At 43.7% G+C, this 23710-nt stretch overlaps 1 protein-coding gene across 7 annotated transcripts in view; it reads left to right on the top strand.

The window, feature by feature from the left end:
- The first annotated feature begins 13201 nt into the window (after positions 1 to 13201).
- Positions 13202 to 23710, top strand: part of Grip1 (glutamate receptor interacting protein 1) — a 492514-nt gene continuing 482005 nt past the window's right edge. For all 7 annotated transcript variants that reach the window (XM_055626000.1, XM_055626004.1, XM_055626002.1 and 4 more), the window contains exon 1: positions 13202 to 13373. In XM_055626000.1, coding sequence (XP_055481975.1) covers positions 13316 to 13373 — 58 coding nt within the window. In that variant the 5' untranslated portion in view covers positions 13202 to 13315. The remainder of the gene's footprint in view (positions 13374 to 23710) is intronic.

The following is a 23710-nucleotide window of genomic DNA, read 5'->3' on the forward strand; positions in this document are numbered from 1 at the left end:
TTCTCCATAATGTTTGTAAGCCCAATATAGAACACGTAAGAATTTTTTTTTTTTTTTTTTTGGTGGGGTGGTGGTGGGGGCGCTATGTTAGGCCAATTTCAACTTTCTTGTTGAAGGTTGTTTCAAAATATACAGTCCTACTGGATTTTTTCTGGTATTCTAGATTATGTCCTTTATACTAATTATGTACTTATAAAATATTATGTCCTATATAATATAATATAAATTAGAATGTGGAGTGGCTCATCTCTCAGACCTCATTATTTTGTTCGCACAACAAGCATCACAATGAAACAACTGACTAAGGACTTCTGAATACAAGTAAATATAGAAGCTCTATGTAAATGTGCCTATCAAAGCAGGAGAACAGAGAACAAGCTCTGAACAGTTGTTGATGCCTCCTTTCATCTGAAGTGGCATTTTCTCTGTACATCAGATAACACATTGATTCTAGCACACTTCAATTCTCAATTTTCCATACACCATAAAAACCTTAATGACTTTCCCAAAGCTCAAGTGAGAAACAATCAATTAATTTTCACAGTAGTTCAACTCTGTCAAAATCAGACTACTATTTTAATAAAATTTCAGATACTTAGGTTCTACACATTAGCAGTTTAATATAAAAAAAAAAACCAAACCTCTTTCTTTTAACACTGCATGCAAAGTTAAAATACAAGACCAATTAAAAAGAGAGTTCAAATGTTTTAACCTTTATTATAGACACCAAATTGCAAGCCTCTTGAAAGGACATTTTTTTTTCCTAGAGTTCAACCTAATGCTGAGTCCACAGCAGCTCTCAGCATAACAGCTCTCAAAGTTTCACAAAGCATGAGCATGTGTGTACGCACACACACACACACACACACACACACACACACACACACACACACAGAGGCTGGGGGAAGGAAAGCAAGACGGAGAGAGGAAGAGAGAAAAAGAGAGAGATTTAACATCTTTACCTAAAATTCTCAAGGCCAAGTCCATCTCTTTGAGATGTTTTTTTTTTTTTTTTTTTTTTTTTTAAAGTAAAAATCCCCAGAAGGGAACAGAGAATAGAAAAACCAACATTCTTTTAATAGAGACCGACAGACCTTACCAGGCATTGTGTCATGCTAATTGATTTTCTTTAGAAAGCAGAGATTATTCAGTGTGGCAAGTACAGTTCAGGGAAGGTGGGGAGGAGGTGGAAAGGTCTGTATCTTAAAATGACCTGTGGGAGCCTGGGGGGTGGGGGCTGTGGATGGAAAAGAAGCAGAGGAGCCTTTGAATTTGAAAAGGCTACAGGCAGCTTCAAAGAGAATTTTATTTCAGGCTGTTCTGAATATGACTAAGACCAAAACACTGGATAATTGGGATTGTGAACTGAGGTAAAAATAGAACTAAATTACAGGTAGATAGGATACTGTAAGTTTCCTTAAGTTGAATGTGGACTGCATTTGGCTGAAGTAAAAGTGTGGTCTCTTGCTTGACAAAAATCTACTTTGTACCCCCAAAACTGCCAAGGCACCTCATTCAGGACCTGCTTATGGGGTTTTGTTCTGTTTCTGACTTGGTTTTGGCTTTTTTTTTTTACTTTGGCCTTTTACGTGGTGATAACATGAGAAGTGATTAATAATTGTAAATGAGAGGAAGTTATCTTGAAAACTCTTTGTTTATGATCTTTTGAGGACTGGATCTGCTATAGAACCCAGAAACAGGACTCGCTCTCAGGCAGGCAAATCTGCCTGCCATTTGCCCTGCTCTTCTGTCCAGTTCCAAGGCAGCTGTTGATCATTCCTTTTTTTTTTTTTTTTTTTTTTTTTTTTTTTTTTAGTTTCGAATCACTGCATTGTCTGTGTGTTAATCATTTCTAAGCCTTTGTTTCTGCGTTGCAGGTCTCTTCTGGTCTCCTAGTGAGCCATCTGCCTAGGACAGAGCTCTGCTAGCTTTTGGGCTGGGCCCGGGACTGCTTCCTCCCTTGAGAGCAGATTTCCAGTTCTTCCAGGAAGCTGACCTACCTCCCGGTGTTCAGACCTGCTATTGCGTGCACTTATGTTATGCCAACCATATCTAAAGATCAGACGAGTGTGCGGGTGGGCAAATGGAAAGGCTGCTCATCATTCAGGACATAAATAAAAACCAAGAGGCAACCGAGTCACCGAGTGCAAGTAAGCTAATCATGTCATAAATCCTCTAAGTTATCTCCCATTTACATAACTAGTAGCAAGCTTCACTTGCAGTGTTTAAATAATGTAAATACAAACTAGGAGCGACTTTCGCCCATGGATCTTAATGAAACATCGTATATAATAAGTATGGAATAAAAAGGCTCATTGAACAGATTTGAAGAAGTCAAGGAGAATATAAACAAATGCTCATACATGCATAATACATATGTGTCAAACACTTTGCATTCGTTGCCGAGCCTGAATTTTGTGAGCTGTAAAAGTAAATAAGCTTATAAATTCCTAAGGGATTAAAGAAAAATCATTTGCTACATTACACAGAAACTGATCTGGTTTGTGTTCCTGGGGATATCAATAGATTGTCTGGTCTGGGCCTCACAGCTAGAGGGGAAATGAACGTAGCTTAGTGATAAGTTAAAGGGAGAACAGATTTGTCTCCACGAAAAGCTTTGTTCACACTCTTTGCTGGGATGTCCTGCATTCATGATATAATTGATGTGTTTCCTGCCAGATGTTCACTCACTGTTACTTTGAAGTTCACAACTGAACATTGTTGGGGATTTTTAACACAACCAGATAGGAAAATTCTAGAAGAGTGCAGCTTTGCAAATGGCTGTGTTGGCAGAGGCAAAAGTTCAACTGAACTATCTCCACTGAGTCCTTAGCATTCTTACTTCAAAGTTGCTGATAGGTACACCAATTCCAGAGTAGCTCTACAACAGTATCAAGTCGTTTGGTCTTGCCACTTAAGAAATTACTGAAGTTTTCCTTTAAAGCATGGTGGAGTTATGAGTTATGTAACGGTGTCTCAGCCAGCTACAGTCTGCAGAGAGGACAGTGGTAGGCCTGCAGGGGTATGACAGAGGTGCCGCTTTGCCACGCGGTAGCCGCTGAAAGGTATGGTAATACACGTTCTGTTTCTGGTTCTGCTGGTATCAACACATCTGCTGTGCTTCCACTCACACAAAACTATGTCGCATGACTCTTGGTAATGACAATAGTGGCACTTGCTGTTCTGGGTCCTTTTACTGTGCTTTGTATTGTTTTCTCTCAGTACTGGGAACTGAATCTAGAATTTCTTGCATGCTAGCTAAGTGCTCTACCGCTGAGCTACACCCCCATTCCTTACTGTTACTTCAGAGTTTTCTGCTTCTACTTACATAAAACAAAACAATATGCTGTTCTGTGCAGGCCCTAGCCTCCGACGTCTCTGAAATTTTTAATCTCTTGAGTGCATCATTCTGTCTGATGCTTGAGTTAAGCATAAGTTTTGTTATTCTTAGCTGTAGGGCATTATATGTACACATACACACGTGTTGGTATTCATACATACTAGGTATTTATCAAATTACCCCCATCCTTTTGGGCAAACACTCTCTGAAATGGGTACAAAAGATCAGCTGATGTCACTTTTCTCGAAACAAATCTCCAACACTGAGCAATCACTTTTTAAAAACAAAACTAAAAACATGTAAAAATGCCTGGAAAGAGAATAATAAAACAGACAGATGCCAATAGCAAGAAAGAATATATTGTGGTGTTTTATGTTCCTTCTAGAAGCATTTTCTTTCCACATTTTGCTTCTTATTTACTTAAGAAATTCTCTATATTGAAAAAGCCATTTTATGCTCATCAGGAAGAAAGTTTTTGGAGATGCACAGCTGGAATCCTAGAGCCGGGAGGCTGAGGCAGGGGCACAGTGGGTTGGAAGCCAGCCTAGATGACATAGAGAGTTCCAGGCCAGCTTCATATTCTTCAGTACCTCGTGAAGCCTTTTCTCAGAAAACCAATGCTTGGGCAAGATTGCTCAGCCAGTAAAAGGCACTTGCCACAAAAGGCTGGAGACCTGAGTTTGTTTCCTTCAAGGAAAGGTAGAAGAAAAGAACTGACTTTTACAAGCAAGTTGTTAGCTACCATGCACAGGCATTATGTGCACAAATAGCGTGCGCGCACACACACACACACACACACACACACATACACACACACAAACATTCTTTAAAAAAAAACACAAGAAACTCCTCTTAAATCTCCTTTAAACAGAGATTCTACCCAATACCTCCTGCTTACATAAGTACAATAAAAATGAGATTAGCTGTCTAAGCATCACTGAAACTTTTCTGCGTTCACATTTATGATTCACTAAATGATTCAGACTTTTTGAAGGTTGTGGTTTTGCATAAAATATCTTCTCTCAGCTTGGGTAAGAGTAATTCTTGAAACTGACATGCTCTTCTCTAGAACTTTTCCCTCAGGCTTATCTTACCCACAAGTCTTCCTACAGAAACACCTACACTGCATACGTAAGACTCACGATTCTTCCTGATTCCAGCATGTAAACATGGTAAAAACTATGCATCTTGGGATCTAGGAAACCTATGTAGTATATATAACCTAGTTACTCAATTTTAAATAATGAGAACTTATGGTTGTGTTTTAAATTGATGATGTTTAAGTGTTTTACAAAATTCAATGTAACTTATGCAAACAATTCCATGGTACTGGACATTCTGGACCATTTGTAGCTTCTTCCCATAAAATAAAGATACGATAAGCATCTTGGTGCATAAAATCTTGGCCATATCTTTGACTGTGTTCTTGGGAGATGCTTCCAACTATAGCCAAATCAGGGAGAACATGTAGTTGGCAGATCGCATTTGTTGCCAGGTTGCTTCCCCAAATGGCCATGTCAGTGTGCACAAAAATGGGAGTATTAATGTGCTCAGAGGGTTTCTATCCACTAGTTTTTAGAACTTAGCAAAAGTGAATCAGATAATGATCTTACCTCTCACCCAAATATTTCCCTTTTGTTTCGCCCTTTTTTCTCATTTACCTGCTACCATGATAATTGCTTCTCCCCCCTGAATGTATTCTACCTCATTCTCTAGGTTCTCACTAAGACTTTCTCAGCCAGTCGACACAGGCTGCAGCAGCTGCTCTGTCTCTCTCTGAAGTCAGTATCCACAGTCACTCCTTTGCTCTACTTTTTCAGACGCTCCAGGGACTAAACCTAAATCCATTATTAGTAGTCCCCTGCCCCACGTCAGGAAGGTGAGATTCACCTACTTAATTTTTTGATAAAATGCTTATTTATGTCTGGTCTTCTAGTCAGTTTGCAGCCTGTACTCTTGCTAATCCTGGTCGTAACCACCACCCTATGTAATACAGTTAACTGTTCTCTGTTTAGACGAAAAGCTTTCTCTTAGAAATGTTGCTTGGCGTTTTATTTTTAGGGACAAATGGAATTTCTGTCATCATTATATTTACAGGCTGTGTCTTCCTGATCACACTGCAGGTTTACATAGGAAAAAGACTCTTCTCAGTATCTGCCCACTTAGCAAGCACCCACTGGGCACACACAACTTAGAATGAGCAATGAGTGATATCAGAGACACATCAGCCCAAAGCACATTCCAAACACTATGATACTAACAGCTGGAATGCTTTGGACCCTCTCTATGTGTCAGATCTAGGTGTAAATGTTTACATGTAATCATTTATTTAACTTGCTCAAGTCTGACATGACATTGGTCTTGTCGTTAGTCCTGCTTGACAGACAAAGAGCTGAAAGTAAAAGGGAACACAGAGGCTCTTAGGCAGAGAACTGGGGCTGGATTCTAAACCACATGGCTTCAGAATTCAGCTTGATAGGTACACACTTCGGCACAGTGGGGCAGATCATATCTACAGAAACCAGAAGACATGGTAATGTAGGTCTTGGGGAAATGGGGAAATCAGGATCTAAAGAAACGGTAGAAATAATTGGATAGAAATGAAAGTGGATGCTTCAAGGTGGGTCTGAAAGATGGTAAGAACCCAAAACTCCCAGATTCAAATTCTGGATCTAGCACATATTTGTGGTTGAATATATACATATATATATATATATATATATATATATATGTATATATGTATATATTTATATATTAGCCTCAGGCATTCAGGTAATTTTAGTTCTAATGAGCAGTTGTATATAGAAACATTTATGTTTAAGGACTGGAAGTCATGCAGGATGGATGGAAGGGGATTAAAGGGACTTCCAAGGCAGCCAAAGAAAGGAAGAAAGGAAGGGATAAAAGGAAGCACAGGCACATTTGTGTGAAGAACAATTGTGGCAGAGGGGCACACGGGACAGCTACCAGCACTTTGGGAAAGAGCAAAGGTGAGCAGGAAGACAGCCAGGTGTTTCACTTCAGGAAAAACTGGGTTGGCAGTGGTGCCCACAATGAGGAAGTGAGTCTGAAGGAGGCTGTGGGGATTATCCAGGTTAACAGAGAATAAAAGGAGAGAGAGTCAAGAATTATCCTAAAGGTAAATTTGAGAGAATTTGGTAACCAACCGGGGCTTTGGGGCTGAGTCACAGTGTTCTTCCTTTTCAGCTCTAGGGGCCCCGCAGCGATGAGACTGCAAGTCAAAGATGGTTAGGTGTGAATCAGAACCCAAAACTTGGTTGTCAGCAGTACACAGGACTTTGTGAAAAGTTTGAATGGAAAAGGAAAGAGGGTGGAGTGTTTGGGTGTCAGTACTCCAAAGGCTCTGATAGGAAGGTAAAGTTCTTTGCGGTTAACCTGCTCTTTTTAAGAGTCAACCCCAGAGTTCCATACAATGGCATCTTCTTCCCATGCTTCCTGGGATCTTTATACTTCCTGTGAACTAATTATTCTTTTGAGAGCTTGTGAAAGCTGTGGCTTTTGTTTGCTATGGGTATGATTATTATTGCACACTTTCACGTTCATTTGTAAGAACTTCAATGTATTTTTGGGAGCCCTCTAATATACTCTGTAAAGCTACTTTTATTAACGGAATTATTACTATTTCCCACCCATAACCAAATACGTCTCGGAGACTATAGTAGGCACCTGACCTATATCAGTATATTTGGTTCTTCCCATGACATGGCCACTTTGGCTTCTATTTCAGGCACGGAAGAATACTGTGTTTGACTTGAGAAGGTTCACTGAGCTAGAATGTGGTAGAACCAGAGACCGAACATAGGTCTCAATGTTAGTATTCTCCAGAGACATGGACAGAGAGATTTACTTAGAGGAATCGGATCATGTAGAGGCCGATGAGCTTCAGGCTATGCAGGATGAGCTGGTTAGCTAGGGATCCAGGAGATGTGATGACGCAATTTCAGCTTGAGTCCAAAGTTCCAAGAACCAGGGTGTCCAGTGTAGCTCCACTCTGAGCAAAGGTCTGGGACCCAGGCAGAGGTGACTTCCTGTCTACAGACAGGGAGAAGCCCCAGGGAGTTGTTTTCACAGAGAGGTCAGCCTTTTGCTCCAGCCAGACCTTTAAGAACTGACCAGATGGGAGCTCCTCGTGCTGGGGAAAGCAGGCTGCTTTCTCTACTTTACTAATTGAAGAGTTTGTTTATCCCAAGAACACCTTCTCAGAAGCGTCCGCATAATGTTTTGTACACATTCATGTTTTGTACACCACATAACATGATTATACTCACCCCATTGTTCTTGCCTGCTTCCCTGCCTTTGGTCTATTTTCTCTTTCTTAGTCATTCCTTTACTTTCTTGGCAGTTACTGTTTTCTTTAGACTCCACATATAAGACAATACAAAGGATACCTAAGACTGGCTTATTTCACTTAGTGTGATGACTTTCTGTCATGAAAATGGGGGGTGGGATTTCATTTCTCTATCTTTATCTATGTATCTCTGTATCTCTCATCTATCTATCTCTCATCTATATTTTCTTATTTATCTATATCTATCATTGTCATTATCTATCATCTATTAATCTGTTTCTCTATGTATCTATATCTATTTATCCATCTCTATCATCTATATATCAATCATCTATTTATCTTTCTATTATCAGTGTTAATCCACTCACCTGGACAGACGCCTAAGATAATTGCACATCTTGGCTCTTACAGTGTGCTGGGTGATTTTTTTTTCAGCTTAGACCAGGAGTGGTATAGTTGGGTCGTAAGTTAGTTCTACGCTCATGTTTAGATAAAGCTTCATGGTCATTTTGAAACTGGATGGACTAATTTACAATAAAGAGGTACACAAACTGAGCCAGCACTCCTGAAGAGAAGCACCAACAGCCAACAACATCTTCAGGTATCTGGGAAATGCAAATGGAAACTATTCACAGATTCCATTTCACCTTAGAATGGTCACCATCAAGAAAACAAACAAAACTGTGAATGCTAATGAGGATTTGAGGGGGGGGGGACACTTCTATGTTGATTGTGGAAATGTCAATTGGTCTGGGTGCCTAGTGGCCCAGTCAAGTTGACATAAAATTAACCAACTTTGACTGGAACTTCTGAGCTCTCTTCAGTCACCTTAATAGTACACTGTGACTTTTAAAAAAAGTGAGTACTCTTCTTGGCTTTGGAGTTTCTTGTTTCTCCTGTTACAGTCTCCCAACTCAAGATTTTAAATAAAAATCAGCACGGGCTTATTCTGTTTGTTTTCTGCTGTCTACTTTTTTCTCACAAGAAGATAAACTACCTAAGAAGATTCTTTCATTTCAAATGTTCAAAGAGGGCTTTGCAGGTAAAAGTGAGTTAGCAACATTTGCAAGGACTCAGGGTCCCCACCAGCAGTACAGATGGGATATTAGAAGAGTCCTCAGGCTCACCGCATCCAGTAGCAAGCAAGTGCTGCCTTTCCGTAGCATGGCTGAGGCTTCCAGGCTTGTTTAATATGCTGTAGATACCTGCGTGAAGAGTCAATGCACAGTTTAAAACACACACACACACACAGTCGGTGTTTTCAGGCCTTGGAACAAATCCAAAGTAACAGCTGGGGATTTTACCTCTCCTGTAGGACTCCTCCAATCCCTGAAACCAAATACCCCAGACTCCTATCACCATTCGTGTGAAGGCTCTGTGAGCAGGAGACTAGAATACAAGGAAATGAAAGGGACACATATGTTCTCATTTCTTTAAATGACTAACGGCTAGTTATCCAAACACACTTAAAACTAGGACCAAACAATAAAATTAAAATTTTCAGTTTACAGAATCAATCTTTTTTTCTTCCTTTCTTCTTTTCTTGTGTGTGTGTGTGTGTGTGTGTGTGTGTGTGTGTGTTGTGTGTTCAAGACAGGGTTTCTCTCTCTAACCCTGTCCTGGAACTCACTCTGTAGCCCAGGCTGACCTCAAACTCAGAGATCCACCTGCCTCTGCCTAGAGAGCACTGGGGTTAAAGGAGTGCACCATCGCCACCGGACCCAGAATCTTTCTTTCTTGCCAGGTGAAGGAGGCACTAGAAATCAGAGAATATGCCTCCATTTCTTTTTATTTAGAAAACTATAAAAAGCAAGGCCGTCTTTAGGAATGTGTCCCATGGTCTGGGTAACTCAGTTAAGGTAAATCCAATTCAATTTTTAATTCTGTAACATCATTCAGGCTATTCTAGATACTGAAAGAATTTATGTTCAAAGCAGTTCAACAAATTTGAGATCTTATCTAGAAGCAAAAGGCATATTCTTTTTTGAGATTATAATTTAATTACAGCATTTCTCCCTTCCCTCCTTCCAAATTCTTTTATATAACCCTCCTTCCCTCTTTTTCAAATTCATGGCTCTTTAGAAACTAAGTGTTATTGCCCATTATTTAAAGGGAATTGATTTTCAAATTTACTAACGAATGCCTGCCTAGTTGTTTGACATATAGTTTTTTTATTTTTTAATAAAGATCCAAGATAATGTTGCACTTTCCTTGAATAGACTGTTAGATACATTGTTTTGACTATAAGGCTACTTCTGACAATGGGAATGGAACTGAATACATCAGACTCAATTTAAATGACCTAGTACTATTTTAGAAAATATATATATATATTTTGGTTAAGTTATATGAATAACATAATGACAAGGATTCATGAGGAGACTTTTCCTACAAGAAATGTCAGGAGTAGCCCAAGTGAGGGCAAATACCGTTACCATCCACCATCATTGATCTAAATTCTTTTGCCGCTGGAGGTACAAAGAAGAAAGCTGTACTTGACCCTGATACAGCTGGGGTTTGGCTGTTGATGGCCATATATGTAAAGATGGTGCAAGATGTTTGATATCAGCTAACAAATATTTGAGGTAAATGGAGGCATCTTTATTTTAACCATTTTATTTGCATTCCTTATGCCTTTGCTTCCCTTTCAAACCTTATCCTCCCCAATACCTTTCAATGCTCCAACACTAAATCGGAGAGAAGGTAGGTTAGAAGGAAGAGGGGCAGCGTATGTTTCTTTACTACTTCCTGCTACTGAGAGATGTAGTTCCTTGGCAAGTCCAATCTTCCTTTCAGGGTATCTCCAACTTCTCATCAAACTGCATCAACAGCAACCAGGAGAAGCAGCAGCCTTCTTCTTCCTTGGACATCCCCCCCCCCCCATCCCTCTCCTGCCTCTGGCATTTATTCCCTCTCCAGGGTCCTCAGAATTAAACTATCTGCAGCTGGTAAAGATCATGCCCCTCTCAGAGCCGGCACGAGTCAGAGAGTCTGCTGCTGTGGACAATCTAAAGCAGCCCCATACTCCACATCTGGGATTAGAGAAAAAACCATGTTTACATAACATAACTGAGTTTTCAAAGACACCAAAACTTCCACTACAGATCAATAACCTGAGGTGAGGAAAGTCAGGATCCCAAGAGTTTTTTATTTGCAGCCGCATAATTCACAAGATAATATCTGGCCCTAATACCTAAGATGTGCTAATTTCAACTACTACTAAAATTTTAAAAACAAATTCTTTTTGTATTCCTAGCTTTATTCAAGAGCCCAACACATAGTAGGATTTTTGTCATAGTTAAATCAACAGGTGTGAGTTAGAACTCGGTCATTGTGAAGCTGTCATTTTGGCAGGGCAGTCACACTACTGATGGCAATAAAACCTTATGAGTAAGGGTCAATTCATATTAGAAGTTTATGGGGTAGGTCCCTCAGAATTACACCTGTTAGGATAATCCCTCACATCCTAAGTATTACATAAAACGCTCCAGTGGTTATTGTGTCGTTGAAAGCTGAGTTTATGCCTGTACTCATAGACAGTCTGGCTATAGCTGGACAACCTTTAATCTTTCTGGAAAATCAATGTTACATTCCTAAGCTTGTTTCTTCAAACTTAGTGCAAGACCAAATTTACACCATTTTATTTTCTGGGTTTTATGGAGTCTGAAAGGAGCAAGCTCAGTTTTTTGTTGTTGTTGTTTTTGTTTTTGAGACAGGGTTTCCTTGGCTGTCCTGGAACTCATTCTGCAGACCAGGCTGTCCTCGAACTCAGAGATCCCCTTGCCTCTGCCTCCTGAATGCTGGAATTAAAGGTGTATGCCACCACTGCCCGGCTCAGAGGAGATTTCTGAGAATAACCCCTGGGATGTTGTGACTTTCTCTCTTCTTAGGCCTTCAGATCCCCTGTAGCTCTGGCCCTGAATCTCTTCCTTTCCTCAGGAGAGTCAGCCACTGGTTTTTGGCAGCTGGGCAGTTCTGCAATGACAGCCAACCACTCACGCCAGGGACAACTGCAGGTGCAAGCATCCCTGCCTGATAAGACTGTTTATGAGGTGGCAGAAGAGACCTTATCTCTAGTGTTGTGTGATTATGCTATTTCTCTGGCAGTGCTGTTAGGCTTCCAACAGAGGAGAGAGGGAAGGCCAGCATGTCACCGTTTAGGGAGAGGAAGCACAGTTCCTTCAGAGGCCAGAACAAACCGAAGGGGGCGAACCCCCCAAACCGCACTCCAGTAGGAACAGCCTCTGGGACTCCAGATTCTTCAGGCCGTATCAGATGGGGTGGGGGTGGGGGGGCATGGGCATTTTCCAGCCAGAGGCCCAGGCTGGGGAAAATGGATGGCATCCCTGTGCGAGACAGATAGCTGTCAAATGTCCCTCTCCTAGCAGCACTGAGACCTCAAGGGAGAGCCCACACGCCTGGGCAGAACCTTCGAGGCTCCTCTACAAAGCCGTCCCAACCTCCCCAGCCTTCCCCTTACTCATTTTCCACTGATTTTTTTTTTTTTTTTTCTGTACGCCTATGACAAGCGGGAGAAACTAATCATAAAAACCTGATCATAAAATCCCTCCTATACTTGAAGAGAGCTATTAAATATTCACTCAGCTAAGGTCGGCTTGCATCCTCTTAAAACAAAAGGGGGCTCCCCAGCCTCGCCGTCCCCACCCCCCCCGGGACCAGCGCTGACCATCCTGAAAGTTGCCACTGCCCTATGTTGAGGGCGAAGTTAGCGAATCCGGAGCTGCGAGTCTCCACTTGGGGGAGGGGGCGACGGGCAGGGCTGGGTGGTGGTGGTGGTGACGGTGGGGGAGAGCGGCGAGAAGGAGGGACTAGAGGGAAGGACACTGGCCCCTGCTTCATCGAGGTCATCGCCCAAGCCGCCCGAGCGGCCGGTCAGGCTCGGGGCGGGAGGCTGGAGAGGGGCGGGCGCGGGCACCGCAGCAGCGGCGGGGTGCCAGGCTCCGTACCTGGCGGGCCGGGGCGCGCCTCGCAGGCCGGCGGCCGGGGCGCGGAGGGTGTGAGCGCGCGCGCCCCTCCGTGCTCGCCCAGCCTCGCGCGCGTCTCGGGGGGGAAAAAGAGGCCCCGGCGACGGGCGCCCCGGGAGCCCGCAGCTCGGTCCCGCCCGCCTGGAGGAGCTTTGTGCGGCCGCGGCGGCTCCGAGTCCCACCTGCTGGCGGCGGAGGGACGAGGAAGGGGAAGAAAAGAGGCGAGAGGAGGAGGAGGAGCGGAGCGAGGCGGCGCCAGCCCTGAGCTCCCGCCGGCGCCCACCTCCGGGGGCTCGGCGGTCCTGCACCGGCCTGCTCTGGTCCCCCCGGCCTCGCGCGGCCACACCGCGCCACCGCGGCCGCAGACACCCCCCGCCCCCCACCACCCCCGCCCCGGCTCTAGCCCGGCTACCGAGCGCGGTCGGGCCCGGCCACCACCGCCCCCGCCCCGAGAGCTCCGGCGACTTGGAGGCGAGCAGCGGGGAGAGGGGGCGCACGGCGTCGCCTCCATGTGTCGGGGAGTCGCCTCGGCGCCCCGGTCCCGCTGAGCCAGCCTCGGGCGTGCTGCGACCGGCCGGAGGGCGTGAGCCGGGAGGCGCGGCGAGCCCCGGAGCCGGCGACCAGCGAGCGAGCGAGTGAGCCAGCCAGCCAGCCCCGGAGCAAGCTCGGGGAGCAGACACCATGCCGGGCTGGAAGAAGAACATCCCCATCTGCCTGCAAGCGGAGGAGCAGGAGAGAGGTGAGCCTGGCGGCCGAGCCTGGGGGCCGGGGCCGGGCGCCCCCGGTGCCTCCCTGTCCCCCAGCTCCTCGAGACCTGTCCTCGCGCCGGCAAGGGAGGGGCGCTGCGCCCTCCGGGGGCCGCGCTCCAGGCACGGTGGCACCTTGCGAATTCCGTGAGGGGACTATGGGGGTCTTGCGGGGTGGGGTGGGGTGGTGGAGCGGAGGGGGCAAGGGAGCAGTGCTGTGGCAACTTTTCGCCTGGGGAAAGATTTTTTTTTTTCTTTCTTTCTTTTTCCCGGCGAGGACCTGGAGTGAACTCCGGCTTCTCCCGGGCCCGCTCGCACGTGGAGCTTGGGCTCCCGTCTGTGCGGTGGGCTCTTCGGGTGCTGGGGGTGGGGGAGGATCTTGCAGAGCTTTAAGTGACTTTTCAAACTTTCCTCCTCCTGCCGCGGCCGCCTTGGCGATGTCCCCGCCTCTGGCTGGGCTACGGTGGTGTTGCCAAAGCCCAAAGTTGCTGGAAATTCATAAAGGAGGAGGAGAAGGGGGGGGGGAGTGTGGGGGTGGGAAGGGGGCGCTGCCGTGGGGCTCTGGAGCGGGGGGTTGGGGGGGAGGGGAAGGGAGGAGAGGACTGTCCGCAGGCTGACGGCTCCCGGGCTGGTTGTGAGTGCCTGGGAGATGAGTTATGCTCCGGCGCAGTCCGGGCTTTCTAGTTCATACCGCAGGACTGCGGGCTTTTCATAATCACTGTCTATTTTCTTGGTGAGAGACGGCTCTCGGTGCCAGGTGGCTTTGCAGCCCTTTTGTGCTTCAGCCCGACGAGTGTGCTTGAGTGCTGTGGAGAGAGGAAAGTTGAAGGCCTTTCGCGCTCTAAAGGCTTGGTTGTGCTGTCTCTGGCGGTGTTTGGGTTGTGCAGAGGTTGGCCAGGAGTTCAGTTCTGTAACCTGGATATGATGTACTGAGCACACCAGAATTTCCTCCAGGGCCCCATGGGGCTGTGGGGTGCGCAGCTTCCAGAGGGATTTCTGGCTGTCAAGGTTCACCAGGGCTTGCTGTCTGCTGCTTCTACTCCAGCCCGCCCTGGCCTGGTCAAGGGAAATGCTTTAGAACTGAAGGGTTTTCGGGATGCAGGGTCTTCATGATTAACAGTGGATGCTGGAGGTTAAGCGGTGCCGCATGGGTGGGTGGTGAGGGAAACAGGAAGCCAATCTGGTGTACAAAATATATACATATATATATTTCCAAGAGAACTTGGTTCTGCAGCATGGGGAGCTGCTACAGATTGTGACTGGCCATGCTAAAACTTTCAGGCTTTTGAAATAATTCTTCCAGCGGAAGAACCAATGTACAGTTTCCAGTTTTTCTCTAGGTGGCACAGCGTGTCTTTGGTTGATAGCCCGTTTAATGACTCAGGGAATTTGTCCCCTTTCAAGCCACTTCCTTGTTAGGTTTGTGCATTCATCTCCAGTGCACTTATGGCACGTGACCGTGTCTTCCCCCCCCCCCCCTCCAGTGATACCCCTGCTTCAGAAATGCTCCTGCGTCTCTCTTCGATTAACCATATCTTAAAACATGCGAGTCCAGGTGCCAATAATTCATCACCAGGTAAAAGCACGGAAAGAAAGCCCTCTGTCAAGCCCAAGGCGTCTGTCCTATCAGCTAACCGCCGCAACGCGCCTGATGTTAAGTGCATCAGTTTGATTAAAAAAAAAAGAAAAAAAAAAAAAAAAGAAAAAAAATCACAGTGCTGCGGCCAGGTTTTATCAGAATGCTGAAGTGGGTAGATTTTTTTTTTTTTTTGGATTGTACCAAAATGTGCTTGCATGTCTTTTAGAAATATATGGTAACTTTGAAAGATGATCACCTAATCTGCTTGGTTGAGATAAGACCGGAATTCCTCCAGCACATAAAATCTGAGTCAGAAAAATTGGACTGCCTTAGCTCCTCCGACAGGAGACAGAGAATGTGTTTGACTTAGTTGCTGTTTTTCTTTCTTCTTTTTTTTAACGTTTCTTATTCCTTGCTTTTAAGATTTTTAAGATTTTTTTAAACAAGTGTTTGCAGAAGTATATACACACACACACACACGTATATAAGAAGTAATTTTTGAGGTCCTGTCTTATTGAGAATGTACAAATGCTTTTTAAATATTGCACACTGAACTGGAATTTGTGTTTCTGAATGTGTTGTGTGTTTGTAAGTGAATTGAGGTGCTCCCATGACTTTCAGTACATCTTTCGGGACACACTGCTTGAGCTTGGCTTATACCTTTTGCAAAATTTTACTGTAAAATATTGAGTAACTGATGTTTTCTGTTTGCACTTGGAGTAACATTTTGTAGAAATGTTCTGAGAGTCTTAAGTGATTCTGAGATTTTTAAGTGATTCAAATAATATTGAATTAGGAACTTTTGAAATGTGAACAGAAGGATTAAACTGTCAGGCCGGCCAGAAAAATAATGAAAATGGAAGGCATACATTTTTAATATTGTTTCAGGAAACAGTCAACCAAACGGCTCGTTTTTAGTGTCTGAGTATCAAGTCCTAAGGTGAGCTATGCCTACTGCCCTTTTCACACTTTCTCCTTAGTTTATATTTATCTCTCTAAAATCCATCATGGAGACTGGTACAGCTTTTTCATGTGAATTTTACTTATTTAACTCTTTTGTTGATTATAACCCAAATTAATAAGAAAGTCTAGCTTTTTCGAGGTCCACATGCGTGAACAAGTGTATATCTTAGCATTATTCTTTTAAAATGCTAGCTTTAGTTCACAGATGGCTGGGAGGAGCTGGAGGAGATGGCTTAGTCAGCATCTTTGCAATGGTGAGGATCTGAGTTCTAATCCCCAAAGCCCATGTAAAAAAATCCAGGTGCATGTGTGCATGCCAGCTACGCTAGTGCTGGGAAAGTGGAGACAGGTGGGTTACTAGATCTTGCTAGACAGCCAGTTCAGCCTAGTTGGTGAGGTCTGGGTTCTGTGAGAGGCCCTGTTCCAAAAATAAGGCAGGGGAGCAATTGAGGGATGGCGATGCCTCAATGCACACGAAAGGTTTGGGAGGCATACTTTCTTGGTATTATCTCATACTCAAAAAAATGTTTTGGCTAATCTATGTAATTTCGTGTCATACCTACATGCCATTCATAAGTTAGGCTTGTCTCGAAGGCCTGTGTAGACACAATATTGACTGAGCTACTGCTTCTGCGTGCAGGGTTGAGCGGAGAAACCGAAACATCTGGGTTGTTGCAGAAAAGTGCAGCCACTTCCAAGATGACATGTTCAGACTCACCCATGTGAGGTGGCACCCTATTAAAGTTCAGAGCACATGTCTCTGCCCTCCCTCCTCCTTAATCTTCCCATAAACCCAGTCCATTTAGAAGCCACAGGTACACCTTGGGGTAACTGTTTTAGGAGAACTGGAAAGAGTGTGACGTTTTTCTGTAATATCCCTTCCAATCAAGTTAAATCAAGCTGTTCACTGGTTGGTTTACAGCTGCTTCTTAGCTGCTGTGGCAGGAAGGTCGTTACGGAGAAGACTCTCAGCACTAAGGAATTTGCACCTCTGTAATTAACAGTGCCTTTCTGTTACCTTGTGGCTGTCCTTCTGACATGTGGGGCTTTGGTTAGTGAATGTTTATTATAGTTTAACAATGTGTAGTGAGCATTCAAAATCAGGTGTGTTGCTTAGGAAGACTGGCATCTTTCTACCATAAACACACCCCTTGCTAGTTTATTTTGCGGAAATAAAATAACATTTGTTGGCATTTTCTTTAAATTTGAAATTTAGGCTTACTAGAATAAGTGGATATTATCCACTTCTAAAGATGCTCTAACTGCATTTTATTTTGCCATATATGCTCACCAGGAAGAAAGGCATTTTTTTTAATATTCCTTCACACCTTTGCCTTTTAAATTTTTCTTATACGTTTTGGAGGTCTGCATATGAACAACTTAGTCTTTTTTTTTTTTTTAACAGAAGTTTCTGTCTAGGGTTTCTGTGTGTATTTTGGCAAACAAGAGCTGTAGATGCTTTTACATGTCATTAGATTTGATAAAGCATTGATGAGAAGGGGGAGAGGGTTAAAAAGTTTGCCTTTACTATACCTTTGGTCTGTTTTATTTCTGCAGCACACAGAGACCTGGTAATGTCACATCATGCCCCGTGTAATAAGATGCTGCCTGACATTTGAATTTTGGCTGGGGACATTTGTGTGGAAGAAGAGAAGAGAGTGAAGAAGTCTGCAGTGTGCTGTGTGTTGGATACTGTTAGATGCTGCCTCTGTGTGGCTTGGTGCAATTATGGGGTTCCAATTATACTTGTAATTGTAATATACTTGCTGGCAGATGAGGAACTTGTGGCTCAGAATCAACACATTGCTTCCAGTTGCAAGGTCAATACCATGGGTACTAATTTCAAAAATAGATAATTAAAAAAAGAAGTTAAGTTACAATTCCTTAGAGAAACTTTGTAGTATTTTATTAGCACAGTAACATCTTACACTATTTCTCTCAAACAATGCTGCTGGCAAATCTTTCATCATGAATTCATGAGGCAGCTTTTTTTTTAAGTTATTTATATGGTAAAGAAGTTGTAAGGTATATTTTGTGCTTTCTGTACGCTGACATTAGAACATAGACTTAATAACTTCAGTAGTAAAGATGGCAGCATGAATGCACTTATTTATTCATTCATGTTAGCTTTATTTATTTAGTGAGTGTGTGTTTGTTTGTGTGTGTGTGTGTATGTGAGATACCACAACATGGGCATGTCCAGTGGAGGACAACTGGTGCGAGTCAGTTCTCTGCTGGCATGTGAACATCAAGGGTCCAGCTCAGATGGTCAGGATGGTGACAGGTCTCATAACCTACAGAGATACCTCACAGGCTCCAATTTCATTTTTTTTTTTTTTTACAATTTAATTTAATTTCAGTTCATTTACTTACATCCCAAGGGTGACCCCTCCCTCCTCTCCTCCCAGTTCCCTTTTCCCCTGGTTGCCCCTTCCCCTCTCCCTTTTCCCCCAGAAAAGCACCACTCCCTCATCACCTCCGCAGCACATCAAGTCACATCAGGACTGAGCATATCCTCAGCCTCTGAGGCCAGGCAAGAGAGACCATGTTAGCAACAGTCTCCCCCTCTACCTACCAGGTGACCCACATGAAGACCAAGCTGCCTGTCGGCCTAGGTCCAGACTATGCATGCTCCTTAGTTGATGTCTCAGTCTCTGTATCCCCAGTAGGTCTGGCTTAGTTGTCACTGTTGTTCTTCTTGTGAGGTTCCTGTCCCCTCTAGGTCCTTCTATCTTTTCCCCAACACTTCCACAGGACCCTTGGAGCTCCGCCCCAGGCTCTGCTGAAGTCCCAGCATCTGTCTCATGATCCCCTGCTGGGTGGAACCCCAATTTAATTTTTGATACATAGTTTCTCCACGTGGCCCAGGCTTCCTTCCTTAGCCCTCAAGTGTTAGGACTTACAGGTGTGCTCCACCACGCTTGGCTCAACCTGTTCCTCAGTAGAATTATGTGACAAGCTTGAGGTAACTCATTTAGGTGAATGGCTTTTTCCACCAAAGTTTTGACGCTGTTACCATTTTCCTTGTAGTTAAAGTGTGTTAGCAGCAGAGACAAGAATGAAGGAGAACAAGGTGTTGTTTCTCTCTTGTGAGCTGGTAAATGACTGTATTGTAATGGCCTTTGTACCATTGCTTTTGTTGCCAAACATATTATGTAATTAAAACTATATATCTGAACTCAAAGCCTGGCTACTATTGGCCAAACAAAGGGACTTTCTTGGGCAATGCTTTCTTCTGCAGCAACCTCATTGGTTTTGTCTACACAGAAAAAGAAATATCAACTCATCCCAGTGAAGGAAATTGAGAACTGCATACCAGGGGATTTAACCTTTTTGCGATACGTGCTCTACAATGGTGGACAGTCTAAGAATTATTTGTTCCCCATTGAGCTGTAAGCGCAGTTAGGAATACTCAGTGCAAGAGTAATTGAGAGTCCCGGTCTAGTTGCCATGGCTTTGAAAGGCAAGGCCTATTTCGGGCTTTAGTCTCACACACCTTCCGCTTTCTGAAATGCAGACGTGTCTTAAGTGTGAATATGAGAAACCTATTGATACAGGTTTCCTCTGCGAAGAGGCCCTGAGTGGTTTAGGTGTTGTCAGCGTTATGGGAAGGTTAATGCTGTCTAAATTTATCTAGCAAAGAAAACACAAATGATTCACTCTTCTACGGTCCTTCATTTCAGTGGTGTTTAACTTACAGCTACCAGGTGAGGAGTACAGAGAAGGCAAAAGTGGTATGCTGGCCAGAGTCCTAGACTTCAACACAGTGGCAGACAGCAAGTAATTTGAGGAGAAGTGGCAGTGACTGCTAACTGTCCACTCTGACAGGTAACTGCTGTCTTTTGCAACAACAAAACAACACTAACAAAGCAGAAGAGTTCTGAATACTACCTTCCTACATCAAGGTTCACTTATGGCAACTTTCCTTACCTCTGAGATGTCTTAAAGTAGAAGACCTATAAACCTTGCACCTTAAGGGTATCTAGCTGATGAGACCATAGGACTTTCTATTCTTTTACAAACGTCACAGCTGGCAGAGGGGATTAAGTCCAGTGGCTTGTGAAAAGCTACAATGAAGCAGAGCTTTCTGAGGTCAGGTTCATTGATATAGTGTAGTCTGATTCTTTCACAAAGATGGAAACTCAGTGGAGAAAGAAACAAGCCTGAGGCCACATTTCATTCCCTTGCAAAAGAGAATTGGGCTCTCCCATCCCAGGTGGGTATGTGGGTGAGAAAACCTTTTTTTTGGGAGGGGGATGGTTAAGTACAGTTATGGAGCCCTGGGTATGACCTATCCACTGCAGCTGCTTCTTTGCCCCCGCACAGACTAGTGTCAAAGAAGAGTAAGGGAGGGGGTGTTTGTAATGGGTCAGGGGAGGAAGATGTCCCAAGGGCAGAAGCCAGTGGAGGTGACAAAGGAAGAGTAGGACAGCTTCATAGGAGGAACAGGCTCCTGGAAGATTGGAAGGGGGTGTAAGGAACAGTGTTTCTGAGCACCATTGAATAGGCTATCCCAGGGACTGCTAGTGATTTCTCAAGAGACCGAAGTGCAGACAGTGACAGTGTGTATGGGGTACAGCGTAGGATTCACTTCCCCCACAGTGGAGGAGGGCAACGTGAGACTGGGGGAGGCAAGATGAAGGACTTCCTGTTGGTAGGGTAAAGTTCAAACCATCCAGAAGGGGGTGTGTAGCTGTCCAAGGATGAGTGATTGGATTCTGTTTGTCTCTTAGAAAGGTTACCTGGGTAACATGGAGGAAAGCTGTGACAGGAGAGGGACTTGCAAGAGTCAAGGGAGTGAGAAGGCTGCCGTCCTGATTTAGTGATCCCTCTCCTTCTCCCCCTCTGCCTCCACCTCTCCTTACCCCTATCCCTATAACCCTCTCTTTCTCATTTTCTCTGAGACAAGGTCTCACTATGTAGCTCTAGCTTCCCTGCCTCTGTAGACAGACTGGCCTTGAACTCTGTCTCGTTAGAGGTCCTGAAGTCCCGCCAGAGTGACTGTTTACCAGTCTGGGTATAGTTTACTATGGATTAACATTTTTTAATCTTTTTAATTATATAGAATTCACATGCTGTCTGACCATGAATGAAAAATAACTACTGTCCTATATGTATATCTCTTTAAAATAATTGGAAAATTTAAATGACCTAGTGCCACTGAAAGAAAATGATGATAGTATTTATCTTTACAAAAGTACCTTCCATCTTGGTAGAGTCAGATCATTTTATTATTGTTGCGTTCTGAAAATGCAACTGAATGTTCTGTGAAAACTTTTAATCTCCTTCTGACTCTGGACTCAGAGTCAGCTGACCTGGAGTGGATAATTTTCAGCATTTTCCTCGCTTTTGGCGTGGGGAGATGGCCCCTTGTACCCTTTGGTTTTCATCTGTAGAGTAAGGCTACTTCTTGGCATGCTTACAGCTGGGGTGATGTTCAGAGGTGAAAGCTGTTATTGTTACATGGCTGTATTACACGGTGGGAGGCTGGCAAAGACTAAGGCTCTTGAAGGACGTTTGCCTATTATTGAACCATCTCAAGATGGAAGTTTTATTTTAGTTACTTTTGTCCTAGAAAATATAGCAAATTTGTTTTCATTAAAAAGCTTAACTCTTAATCTTCCAAAGTGAAGGCCAAATGAGCCGTGAGGTTTCCTGCATGAACTTTATAATCTTTGTTCAGTGTCAGGGAACAGTGTGTGTTTAACAAAATAATGCTAAGATACAGAGCTTATGTTGTTCAGCTCTCCTGCCCCATGGCATCCTTGGCTGCAGGGAATGAAGTCCAGCTCAAATTCAAAGAGGAGTCTGCTTCCTACTATTGTGTTTTTTTTTTTTTTTCATTTCTCTCTAATCAGGCCCCTGACCTCAATCCAGTATCCAAAGCACCATCACCATCAAACCAAAATCAATGTTCATAACTTTTATAAGTAAAGAAAAAAGTTCCACTGCTGCTTCCTTCATTTTTATGATGTTACTTAAGTACATGGTAATATAAAACTAGGCCTAGACTCATGGTGCTTATGGCCCCGTGATCCCAAAGTCAAGCAGATAAAACACAAATGCTGCCCTCCAAAATCTGCCCCATTGAAGTGAGCAGCATTCAGTACATGCCTTTTGATATGTGACTGAAACTAAAGTTCCCCCTGCAATGCAAATACGGTCCTGGCTATTGCAGAATGTAGCTACTTTTTATTTTCTCTATCAGAACTTATGATACTACCTAATTTTTCTGGTCATAAGCAAATCACTTACATGGAACGTCCTCCGTGGTGATCCTAAATATAAAAGCCAATTTTAGCATCGAAATTGGTGTCACATTTAGGCTGTACACGACAGTCGTCCCCTTTTGATCTACATTTGTCCTTTTTAAACTGTGGTGAAGGACTATTTTTAGTCGGTCACAGGTTGAGCTGTAGTTACACAGCATTGTGCATTTTGTGTCAATAAGTTTCCAGGGCCTGCCTGCCCTTGTCTCTACCCCGTTTGTTGAGATGAGTCCACCAATCATAGATCAGCATGTGATCAAATCAAATGGCAGCAGGAATTACTGTACCAATCCTGCTTTTCACTTATGTATGTAACCACGAGCAGATAGTGTGTACTCTGCTCCATAGACCACATTTGTAATAATGCTATGTTAGAATGTGTGTGCGCCATGAAGTTTCTGAGTATAGTAGCCGTGGAAGGGGCTACCTAAAACATACCCCTTTACTGTAAAGGTAGAGAATGCAACACAGTTTCTGTAACTGCTTTTATCTCATCTGTAAGCCCCGTTCCTACAGAAAATGAAGTCTGATCTTGCCAATCAAAAGCACATCAAAGTCCCACTTTGAAAACTCTCCCATAATATCCCTAACTCCTCAATACTTTCCTTCTCTACTTTCCCAAGATGGTACTGGTGTGAAGGGGACAGTTTAGTGTCCTGTGCTGGGCAAAGGACATTTCATCCCTTCACTGTATGACCCTCACTGTGACTGCTACTCTTGATTTGGCATGCTTGGGACCTGGGCATTGTGCCCTGGTATCCACTGAAATGAGTCTGCTCCCTCTTGTTCTTTTGAATGTCACCCTGGCAGCTGATTTGCTCTTCTTGGGCCTTATCATTGTGTTTGCTTGTGAGATCTGCTATTCTGTGACCTTCCCCAGGCCTTTCTACACACCTGTCCCATCAACATTTTTGTCTCCTTCCTGGGACCCAGGGCTCTCTTTCTATTGGCCATTGCCATGTTGAATATTGGTATCAAATAGGGGACCTGCATGTTAGGTGGTGGTGTCTTTGGCTGATGCTTTCTCTAATGTGCTCAGATCTATGCACGAGGTAGTTGTTTGTTTGTTTTGTTTTGTTTTGTTTTGTTTTCCCACCCATCAAGGAGTTTTGAAGCTTTTAGGATGAAAGGTAGATCAGTATAACATCTGATCTACCCCACTCCTACTTTTTTTTTTTTTTAGATCCCTGCCCTTGGTCTGGAATTGTTTAAGTGACTTGAAAACTTAAACTGGAGGAGACAAGAATAAAAAGGGTGAATAAATGGTGAAAAGGAAGAAAATTCCTGTTTCTACATAAAGTGGCCACTTCTCTGAAGATCCAAAGGAAATAGAAACAAATGGTCCTGCAGCCCAGAGATGATATAGCTCAAATCTGACAAATAGTTTCTCCTTCAGTACCTTCTACTGGCCGATGCTGCACATAGCCCTTCTTCTCAATTGACTGCCTAGTAATCTGCCCTCCATCCATCTATCTATCTATCTATCTATCTATCTATCTATCTATCTATCTATCTATCT

This window comes from Psammomys obesus, unplaced genomic scaffold, assembly GCF_907164565.1.
Source record: "Psammomys obesus unplaced genomic scaffold, mPsaObe1.curated_primary_1811, whole genome shotgun sequence".
Taxonomy (NCBI): Eukaryota; Metazoa; Chordata; class Mammalia; order Rodentia; family Muridae; genus Psammomys; species Psammomys obesus.